Source organism: Athene cunicularia (assembly GCF_003259725.1).
Source record: "Athene cunicularia isolate RWA chromosome 24 unlocalized genomic scaffold, athCun1 chr24_part1, whole genome shotgun sequence".
Lineage (NCBI taxonomy): Eukaryota > Metazoa > Chordata > Aves > Strigiformes > Strigidae > Athene > Athene cunicularia.
In genome coordinates, this window is record NW_020799132.1 from 4876327 (window position 1) to 4888022 (window position 11696).

The following is an 11696-nucleotide window of genomic DNA, read 5'->3' on the forward strand; positions in this document are numbered from 1 at the left end:
ATATCCTGGGGGGGGGGGGGGGGGGAAAGAAATGTTTGCCAAATAGGTTGAGGGATCAGAAGGCAGCTTTCTCATAAAGCTCAGGGCTGACCCACAAACTGCGAGAAAACCTCAAACTCCGCAAGAGTTTCCCTCCTCCCCGTTTGCAGGGTGAGAGAAGCCACAGCAGGGAATTGGTAGGCAGGTAAGGGGTCTAACCAGGTCACTCCACCCTTCTCTTCCCGCCTGGAGCATAACATGGGAGGGAAACAGACCTGAAATGTAGGCCATCTACAAAGACTGGGGGAGAGGCTTAAATGATGTGAGATTTATGATCTTCAAAGTGATTAGCGCCCAGCACTCCAAATAAAGTCAAAGAGAGCTCAGCAGCTCTTGCATTCGGTTTGCAGTTGGGTTTCAAACCATACTTCTCTGGCTTCGGTTTGAAAACTTGAATTGCAAGGTAACAAAAAAAAAAAAAAAAAAAAAAGAAAGCCACCCAAAACCAACCTCAAACCCCAAACCAAAATTAAAAAACCCACCAACCTCCACCCCTAATGAAAGAGCTCAGCACCTGATTTTACATGAAAACGTTTTGATATTTCCATATCTCCCTTCTTCCTTTTTCTCTCCATTTGCAATCTATTTGCTGAATCGAAGATGAATTCACCAATAGCTGAGGTCAGCCTGAAACGGGAGTGTATAACCCGCGTGCATTTGGGCTCCTGCTCATTTAAAACTAATAATAACAATAATGGCTCAAGTCTACACGTGGCCTTGCGAGGGCCAAGAGAGGGAGACAAAGAGCCATTTCCAACGCCTCTGTCCACTCACACGGACCGTTCCAGCCCCATCCCTGACATCATTGCAAAACCCCTTCTGTGGGCACCGCATGTGTTCTGGAGAATCGGACCAGATTGAAAAAAAAAAAAAAACCCAAACAAAAAACCCAACACATTAATATGAGGCTGTTCACAGGTTCTGTGCTTTTTAAACCTTAATAAGTCGCCAGTCAGGTTTGCTACCCAGTTACTCAGACATGCTGGCACAAATGAAAGGGGTTTCGTGGTACCCCTCTGACAGAAGGAGGAAAACACAAGTGGGAAGTGAATGCTACAAGAGCTGTCCTAAAACCACTGTCTCTTTTTGGGGAGGAGGACGTTTCTACCAAGCAGACTCTGGCCCAAAATCCTACTGATGGTGGAGCTGTCTGCCCCCTCAACTTCACCAGCAGCCACTCGTTCAGGGACGTGCAGAGGACTAGGACCTTAAAGATAATGGGTCAAATCATCGGTGGGTGTAAATCGGCACCGCCCTCACCACAGTCAATAATGTTTCCTTGATTAACCTCAGCCCAGCTTCCAGTTCTAACATCTTTGTGGTGTTGCCATAGGAAAAGTTTGCAACGTGTAATGATCTTGTAGCTTCATAGCTTATTTCTATCTTGAGGGAATTTCCTTTTATCACTAGTTATAAGCAAGTTGGATTCTTCTCTTGGCGTGCAGAAAGCCTGTGCTTTGGGCTCTGCAATCCACAGAGCTGGAGACACAAGACTTTTTGTTTTCAGCTGGGTATTCCAAAAACCTGGAAGATGGCTGAACGTGTTAAGACACCTTTGATAGGAAGTTACGACCCACCCAAAACCAGAGCAGCCAAACCAAACAAACAAACAGCAGCTCGCTGACATCTGTCAGACAAGAGCCACCAAGGCAAGCCTGAAGGACAGAAAAGTCACAGCGAGAAGCTGCAGCTTCCCACCTGCTGCTAGCAGGGAGCCTCTGCTAAGGATTGCGACCTTCGCGGGTGGGGAACGCACGGCTGGGAGCAGGGCGGTTGCCGTGCTGTTGAGTGCCAACATCTGCTCCAGACGCTACCGACTGCCCGTGGAGTTACAGCCCCTGTCGCTTTCCCCCGGCCAGCCCCCAGAGCCCTGCTGTGCAGCCGTGGGTCAGCTCTCTAGACCTCCTCTTCGTCTTTACAAGGTCTGAGTCCAGCTCCGCTGACGGCCGCAGGAGTCCTTAGCTCTGGACTCTGAGCATTTTCCCACGTGTCTGCACAGATTCGAGACCTATACTCCCCGGGGGGCTGCCGCCTTCCTCCCACTGCAATCCTGATGTGACATTTCGGGATTTCTCAGAGCCACATATGAAAATCTCCAGGCCCTCAGTGAGACAGGGGTTGCTTTTAGCTCTATGAAGCAGAAGGCTACCAGCAAACACAGCAGAGACAACGGTCCCTCACGCGTTCATTTGCAATCAGGGCTTGCTTGCCCTGCAAAAAGCACTTGCTTTTATCTGCTGTCCCTTTCCCCACTGTCTTGCAAAGAGGAATCTGCTCTTGTAGGCAGGTCTGCTCTAGACCTATGAACTCCAAGACCTCAAACCACTTCATCTCCAGTCCTCGGTGATGCTCCTGTGAGTCAGCCCCGTGCTCTTAGACTTGCATACCACAGTGCTTCCAGCACCAGTGTCACAAGCAGGAGAAATGCATGGGGCTTTGGGGCGGGATTTGCACATCTGCCAGTGTAACTGAGATCCCTTTTGTTTCTAAATGACAATGGGAAAAAAAAAATTAAAAAGCCTCAAGCAAATGGTGATTTAAAGAAACTCTGTAATTAAACTGAACTTCTATGAAATAGGAAGGCCTGGAAACCAGAAGTTTAATCTGTCATTCTATCCCACAAGGGGAATTGGGAATAACTTATGTGGTCTGTTTAATGGTAGCTTCTGACCTAACAGTTTTTATCTCTTAGCAGTCAGTATAGCTGCCTGGGACTCAGCAAGATGAGCAATTAAAAAACAGTAAGTCAAGAAAGCAGGAGAATACCTGGTAACCCAGGGAGTGTCTTACCTGCCTGTTAAAGTCCAGCCCATTCTGTTCATTCCCTACAACGAGACAAACAGAAAAAATATCTCAGTATTAATGACAGTCAGCACTGAGGTAAACTTTCCAGAACTTAGAGCACACGTAACCGAAGACACTCTGCAAGCCCAGCTCACTGTAAGAGAGAGGAGAGGAGGAGGAAGGTGGAGTCGGTGCGAATGCAGCAATGGAAGTACGAAGGCAGCTTTTGCTACGTTTCTTGGTATCGGCCCTTGCCGAAGAGTAACAGAAGTGCTTCTGCCCGGGAGATACCTGAGCAGCAAGGGTGGGGGAAAGCTCACAGACTGCAAGGGAGATTCCAGCAGAGGTGAGCTGGAGGACATTGCAATTCTCCAGAGAAATCCAGGACCGAGGCACGGTACAGAAAACAAGGACTAACTGTGGGAGAGGCTAGCAAACAGGTGGCCGAGCCTGTTAACCAGGGATCTTCAGGAACCCGTGTGGCACTGAGTAATTACGGGATATCTAAAGGAACAGAGGGTGCCGTGGGGTTGTGCTCAAGAGGCGTCTCCTTGATTCCAAAAGAGATTGGCAGGCACAGGGGGAAAAAAATCAGACAGGTTTCAGCCTGAAGGTACCGCACAGGCCCTCACTCATTCCTCTTTGATGATAAACATTCCCCCCCCCCCATCACACCTGCCAAATTCATCAAGAACATCACAGAGGAAAGGTTGTATGCTCCACAGATCTGAATGCTTTAAGGGATTCCACGAAGCTCTTTAGTGCAAAGGCAACCCCAAGATACCCCTTCCCTTCCCTTTGCAATCCATTCCCTGAGTTGTTCTCTTCCAGTCCAACTGAGTTTGTGATAAACAGTCTTAAATTGTTCACATCCCACTGGCACAAGCCCTGAGGGCCTCCTGCTCCTCTTTTTTTTTTTTCCAGTATAACGTTCCCCATAAAGCATAGCCCGTGCCCTGTGATCTGATCAAGCTTCAACACATCATGTTTTTCAGTAGTTCACGTCTCTCTTGCAAAAAGTTGGAAAGCAGTTAAGAGAGGCTGTGCAGGCAGGAGTGCAAACCCAGCTCTCCCATTGACTCGCTTTCTTCAGCTGAACAAGCCTCTCCCCTCCTCTAGCACTCAGCTTTTCAGCTTGCACCCTACAAACCATATTCCCAGGTGAATCAGCACGGGTCTCTGAGATCCTCAGGGGGAACGGGCTTGGTACAATTATTCATAGATGGCAAAAGATTTCAGAGTCAATGATAACAATTTCATGGCACCCTCTGCTATCTAGAAACAGCTCTGGAGATTTGATCTGCAACACGTTAACGGCGTTGACGGTGGAAACTGAGCTGCCTCTGTTGCTCTTGTGAGGCTGAGCAGGTCTTTGCTGTCAAACGGTACCAGAGCACTGCTGCACAGCAGAACAAGCTGTTGCCCTCCCCTGGTCTCAAATCTCCTCTGTCTTCTCACCATCCGCAACTCAACCTAGATCCAGCTCTGCACCTTCTCCCCCAGCCTGTCTGCATTTCTGCTCTGCTAGAGCCTGCCCTTGGCTTCCTCCTGTCTTGCTTCTCAAAGCTTTTTCTCTTCCCAATCTCAGGTCTTTATCTTCTTCCATGTAATTCCCTACTCTACTACAACCCTCCAACTTGCCACGTGTTTCTGTGCTCCCGTGCCACTCTCTGTAACCATCTGCTCCCTGACCACCTCTCTCCAGCTGCTCCCGCCTGAGGAATTTGTTCATTCATTGCGTTCCAGCTCTACGCCCCAAGAGCCAACAACTGCACATATAAACGATGGGAATGCTGATAGTGTTAATAGATGATCGCAATCAGTATCCACACACCTGAGCGGGACTGTGTGAGGATCTTCAAGGCCTGCAGTTTCTACCTTTGAAACCCATGGGGGGTTGATGCAATCTAAAGGCTGTAGCTAAAGGGAAGAAAGGCAAGGAGGAGAGGAGGAGGAAATAAAGTTCCCAGTTGCTAAAATAGAACAGGAAGGAAAAGGCAATTTTATGGTTTCCTGGATGTAAGAGTTTTGCTCGCGTTCAAATGCAGCTCGTTGATGAGGCCCGGTTCGAAGACCTTGAGGGAAATCCCTGGGTCCCCGTGATGATGGCTCTGAGTCACGATCATACACCCCGAAACTTGGAATTTGAGATGCACAGCTGGAATGGAGTTTCCCTCCATATCGCTACCACCAGGTCCAAGTTCCCCAGCACATTCTTTCCTCCTCTTCCACGCTTACCATTACTTAGTTTTTACTCCCTTCACAAGCACGTGCAGCTGACGGACTTCCACCTTTCTTTTCCTCCTTCCTCTCCTTCAAGGCCAGACACAGCTGCCTCCAGTTCTTACCCTCTGTTCTCTTGCAGGTCCGGCTGCGGATCAACAGGAGTGCTGGGGAGCACCTCAGCCAGGTGTTGTGTGACAGTGGAGTATACTGCAAATATGCACGGGGACTGACATTAACTCAGTCGTAGCTTGGGCGTCTAAGTCTGAGATAACTGCCCCAGGCTGTCTTGGTAGACAGCGAGGAGAAATAGGCACCTCCAGAGGCCGTTCATCTGACCTATCTTAGACGCCTATCTTGTGCTGAGATGAATGGCCCTCTGGAGATGACTATTTGTCTTTATTGACTACAAAGGGACCCAGGGGCAACTAGTTCAGACTTAGATGTCCAGTAGTGAGATATTTAAAACTGGGCAAGGTGATTTCTACTCCCAGTGGTTATGTAAATGGGAGCTGGATACACAAATCCCACCAACGATTCGGCAGGACAAGTGAGTGTTGGTGCACAGATTTATTTGCAAACAGATCTCATATTTTTCTATTTGAGTAAAAGCTTGTGTTCGAGTAAAATTAAAATGATTCCAGCTGCAAGCCAGGGTTTGAATGTGAGAGGGATAACAACTCTCCTCCTTCAGTTAAATCAGTAACTTTCCTACAAATATTTTAAAAACAGACTCAGTTTCCTCCAAGTTTCTATCAACATCAGGACTCACACTGAAGGAGTCATTTCTCTCCTTAAAGGAACGGGCTGTTCAAACAACAAGGATCTGCACTTAAGATTTAATCTTTTCTAGCTCCAGGAGATAAAAAGAAAGAAAAGTGTAAGTGGCAGCAGATTCTCCGCTGCTGTAAACTGCCAGAACTCTACTAATTTTAATGGAGCTTCACACCAGCCAACAACTTGCCTCTTGCTACACCAGCCAGACACAATGGGATCCAAAGTCTCCAGCGTCTGCTAGACGCAGTCCTCCCCTCCTTAAATTGCATCAAACTGGGGAAGCCCTGGGATTGAAATAGAGAAAGATCGCTTTGAGCCCCTTGCACTGTGGCTCCTGGGAGCTTCCCCATGAAAAAAAGTCTTCCTTCCCCTCTTTATGGGCGTTCTGGGCAGGGGGAAAAAGGCAGCGATAAGCTCAGCTGGCTCCCGCAGCGCGGCAGACAGGGACCATGCTGCTCTCCTTGGTTCACCTGGCAGCTGTTTTGCATAGCACTGGCATCAGATCTGGTGCGAGTTTGCCTGGGGAGGTTTCTCTGGGGATGGGAGCAGCAGAACAGTTCCGGACGGCTTCCCCCCCACCCGCTGCTCTTCCCCCTGCCTGGAACGCAGCGTTTGCTCTGAAAACCAAAGACTAGCGGTTCTATCAGAACCGACACGATTCCCACTGGAAGCCGCCAAGCCAGTCCAGCACTTGAGGATAAAAGTAAAGAAAAGTAAAATCAAGATTGGGGTGTTCCCTCATCTTCACAAGGCAACGCATGCAGCAACACGCAGGTGTCACCGACGGGGAGTGACAGCCTCCCGTGGCTTCTCACCCAGTGCCAAAACCCGAGCTGCAACCAAGAGGCTGCCCTTACCCCCCCTTCCCCCCCAACTGCACGCTGAATTCACCCCACGGTTTGATCTCAGCTGCACAGAAGGGACAGGGAGTTAGAAGGTGATTTCAATCTTTAACAGGTGTTGGGGAATTCCCACAGGGAATCAGTTTTTTTGCCGCGTGCATTTGGGAGGGAAATTCAGAACAGCTGAACGGCGATGGAGGAACAGTGCCAGGCAGACACCAGGCAGGGGATTCAGCTGCCTGGGCTTAGATGTCTAACTTTTAGGTGTCTAATTCCGAGCCAATTGCTCTAGGCTCCCTTTACAGCCACAGAGAGGAAGCAGGCGCTTCCAGAGGGCAATTCATCTCGCCCCCGAGATAGACGGCAGGGAGATGAATCACCTTCTGGAGATCCCTATTTTCAGCATTGACTGCACAAGGAGCCCGGGGTGAGCAGGTCAGGCTTCAGCTTCAAAGTATTGAATATCTAAAATTAAGATTAATCTCACCTATCCCGAAGACTTTAGCACTCCAGCTGATAAAGCACAGTGCCACTACAGATTGGCATAGCAGGCCAGATGCAGAGTGCCTTTCAATGTGCTTTTCCTAGAAGCTTAGCTATTAACTTGTTCACATGAACTGGGACACAAATCAAATCTCTCGCCTCAAATGACATGTGAAGTTACGAGATTACCCGGGAGCAGGTAGAGAAAACAGTGGCAACAATTATTATAGCTATAAACAATGCCGGACCCACTTGCTGTAAAGGAAGCAAAATGGCCACCTGCACCGAGAAGGATGTGGTTCTATTAAGCTAAAATCTATTCAGCATCAAATACACTCTGCGGGATTTCAATGCAGTTTGGAGACGCAAGCAAACGCCAAGTCATAGCCCTTACGTTACTGTTCCCAGTCAGACCAGCACCTTCTCCAGAACCAGCAGGAAAAGCCCTGGGTGGCGGGAGCTCACTCAAATCACCATCTCTCCGTTTTAGTGGCTCCCCCTGATTCCCCCCTGCTGTATCCAGTGGCACCGGGGAGAAGAAAGTGAAGCTGAGCAGCCACCAGTCAGTTCCCTGGGTCCTTACGTGACCTCGTGGTGTGATTGCTGTTCCCAAGCCTTGCCCTGAGAAGTGCTTTTCGCAGGGAGCAAGGAAAAGCGTGAACAGAACGGGGAGTTTTGGAGGCAGCCGGATAGGGCTGCGATTTAACTATTTGCTCTAAAGTCACAAACGGACCAAACTGGGGCGTCGGAGCATCTCCATGGGAAAACTGAGGCTGGTTAGCAAGAGAAGTGAGTCTGTGCTGACTCAGATGACTACAGACTTCAGGGGAAGCTTTCACTGACGACTCAAGTGTGTTATTTGGGTGCAAACCCCTGGGTTATCAAAACACCTTTCCCTTTGTCAGCAACGCATCAAAGAAATCCCATCTTCTGGTCCTACAGCAGCTTTGAGTGCAATCTACCCTTCGCATGGGGCAGGGAGAGAAAGCAGGACAGCGAGTGTGGGAGACTCGGGCCGTTTCCAGAAGGAAACCCAAGGGCAGCAGTTGTTCCCACGGAAAACATTTCACCTGCAGGTGCTGGGAGAGGGCAAGTCTCTTCTCTTAGACCAGAGGCAAGAGGCAGATCAGACCAGCTCTTCCTTTGCCCCTCTAATTCAAGTCAAACCAGCCTTTTGTTCCCCTTTCCCCTCCCCATCCTTTTTTATCCTCTTCCATAATGGGATGTTTAAGAAAAAAAAAATAAAATAACCCAACCTCAAACCCTAATCACCTTCATTTGAATTTCAAATATCCCCCTCCTGGCCTCCCCCACGCCCCAACTGACTCGGAGCTGGGAATATGGAAATTTCTCCTGCTTGCCTTAAATGTGGCTGTGCTATGAAAATCATCAGCCTTATGCAAATCCTGAGCAGGGCCAATTGCCATAGCAACCAGCTGTTTCCAGCCCGACTGCTGCAGCTTTCATTTATTCGGGACTTGGCCTGGGGCTGTGCATGGCTGCAGGGGGAAGAGACAAGAGAAATCCTGGAGGCTTTGAGGAAAGTTTCACGAGGGAGAGCTAGCCTTGGAGAGCAAAGGCGTAGCCAAGGTCTAGGCTCAGCCAGGGGGCCGGGGAAGGCCAAGTTTCCTCAAAAGACTTTGCCCTGGCAATCTCTTTTTCCAGCCCTATCTGAAGCGGTAACAACAAAAGGCAAAAGAAAAAAGCTCAGACAGTGCAGCCCTCAGCTCGCCGGAGAGTCCCTGTGCCCCGAGCAGCGCCGCCCCAGCACCCACCAACTCATTTCGCACAAGCCATGGCACTGCTCAGCCTGGCATCCCTTGCTGGTGCACATTTCTTTTTGCCCGAGCTGGAAGCTGACACAGAGGTCGGAGCCTCCAGACCCTGTTCCAGCATGAGGCATCAAAGTTTAAAGGAGACCTTAGCCCGACACCTGTGACTGGAACACAACAAACAGCCGTCCCAGAGCCCAGCGGAGATCACGGCTCCCTTCTGCCCGGAGCGGTACCGTCCCTGGGAGAGCAGCACCTGCTCCAAAGAGCTTACACCCTGGCAGAAAGGTGGCAGAGGTGGTTGGGACCCTCACTGTGGAGCTGAGGAACAGAGAGACTTAACTTGCACAGGGAGTGTGTGGCAGAGAGGAAGACTGGGACTACGTCTGTGGTTTTCCATCTACCCTGATTTAATGCAAAATGCATTAAATACACCGAAGCTGGGGTGCTGGGTGGAAGTTTCGGTGCCCAGAGCCAGAGCTGCCCTTGCTTTCCCTCCTGCACTGTCAGGGGACCTCAGGTCTCTGGTGGCAGCAGCGGAGGAAGGTCTCTCGTACCGATATCCTGCCACAGGCACGAGCTGGCTGACGTTGAGGATGCCGGGGGAGAAGGATGACGTTCAGGGGAACGTCCTCAAAAGGGACACGGGAGCAGACGCATCGTAGCTCCTTACCGCTTCCATTTTCTTGGGGTTTAAAGGAGAGGGTCTTTCTTACCCTCGGAGAGAAGATATCTGCTTTATTGCTTCCTAATAGGCTCAGATAGGTTACCCAAGCTGCGAGGGTTGGGTAGCCCTGCTACCATAGCCACTAGTCCGAAGTGGGCCAGGAGCCCAGCTCTCTGGCTCCCTGCGCCCTCCCCATGAAACCACACTCCTCTACCTGGCTCCTGCTCTTCCCAGTCCCAGCCCCGACAGAGCTGGGCGAAGCTGCCGGGTCAGCCATCCCCCAGCATCCCGGGGAGTGATACCAGCTGCTCCCGAGGCTGCGATAACGCCGTCGGGCTGTCCTATATTGCACCCACACGTCCACACCCCAGCTCCTCTCCCCGGGTGCTGGGGTGCCCATCGCGCACCCCGCCCTGGGCTCCTGGCAGGCCGGCCAGTTCCCCCTGTTACAGGGTGGGGAGGGAAGATGTTCGGAGCGCCTGCAGCTATTCAGTTACCGATGGTTGTGTTTGAAGAGCTTCCCTATCGCCCTTTTGTTAAAGCTTTGGCTTCCCCCCCATAGCCTCAACAGATGAAATCAAAGGGAAGTAGCTTTGCTTGGTGTAACCTGTTTTGATCAAGCAGATAAACGGGGAACAAGTGTCTGACACAAACAAACAGACAGACAGAGGCAAGTCCCACCTCAGCATTTTGTTGCATCAGATACAGAGGGCTTAGATAAACCACAAGAAGGGGGAGATCTCTGCCTTTCGGCTTGAAGACCAGGGGCGACACTCTGCAGTGCCAAGCCCCCACAGTTCCCATTAAAAAAAAAAAAAAAAAAAAAAGAACTTGCTGGCATGGCTTTCATCAGTTTAAAAAGATGAAAAGAGCTTCCAGCCAAGCATAAAACTCACGCTTGTCATTACCCCCCATGGAGTCAGTGGGACTGCCTGCAAGCCCAGCCGCAGGCGCCTCAGGCCAAGCGTTAAACCGAGCTGACATCGCCCAGGAAAGGGCAAGGATGACCCTCGGACTGGGGAGATGACCCAGCACTCAGCCCTGGACTGACCCACGCAGCTCCTGGCTGCCAGGGCAAATCAGTCCAAACCACGGCCCTTGCGGGAGAAACTCCTGCCTTACTCCCCTCTTCCTCCTCGCACACATAACTGTGGTAAAAAAGGCAGAGCTACAGTCAAGGGAGGATTAAGAGTCACAGGAGTAGGCAGGGTAGGTGATATTCCTTAAAATTCTATATATATATTTTTTTTAAATCATAGCTTTTTGTAAAATGGCAAAGTTTCGCTCCAACCGGTAGACGTGGAGGAGTGGCATCAAAGAAAAATGGATTTTTGGAGAACATCTTACGAAAAAGCTTTGAAGCATTTTCTGTGAAATTGGTGTAGATGAAAAAGAAAAAAAAACAAAACAAAACCAACGCAGCAACTCAACTTTCCTAACCTCCTATAAGAGACGAACAATTTTGAAAATTTTCTCCAAAAAAAAAAAAAAAAAGCCCCACGATTATTTTAAACACTTTCAAAGTAAAACAATGCCCCAAATTACCCTTTTTTTCCCCTCTAAGCCTAGAACTGGCAGAGATATGAAAGGATGAGATTATACTTCTGCTACTGACACTTCCCATCAGATCTTTAGGCATCAGTTTTAGATCAAGGGCTTGGTTTACAAAAGCATTTTGGCACCCAACTCCCTCCAGTGTTTTTTTTTTTTCTGTTTTTTTTTTTTTTTTTACCATCGTAAACTAGTAGTAGCTAAGTAATTCAGGGCCACTAGATCTTAACCATTCTTATTTTTCTTTTCTGTTCTTTTAATTTCAAAAATCTGGAAAAGGAAGAGCAAAGAGTGGGGGATGAAATATGTATTATTTGCAGAAGAAAGGAACACAACATGCCTACTTTCATTTATTTATTTGGGATGTGAAAGATAAGCTCTTGGTTGAGTGTGTATGCCCACATGTATTATCGGAAACAGTTTTTATAAGCTGTTTGAGCACTTATGTTATTGCCAATCTCAGCTTTCCAAGTTATTTTATACATCACCCACTGCTGCATGGTGAATTATTTTATTTAGATCCAACATTTAAAGCCTTGCAAATGAATGAGAATGGTG

General features: G+C 49.1%; 1 protein-coding gene across 1 annotated transcript in view; it reads right to left on the reverse strand.

Moving 5' to 3' along the window:
- The window catches only part of POU2F3 (POU class 2 homeobox 3), a 42345-nt gene that overhangs the window by 22687 nt on the left and 7962 nt on the right, over positions 1-11696 (reverse strand). Inside the window, exon 4 of the mRNA XM_026863745.1 lies at positions 2830-2864. Coding sequence (XP_026719546.1) covers positions 2830-2864 — 35 coding nt within the window. The remainder of the gene's footprint in view (positions 1-2829; positions 2865-11696) is intronic.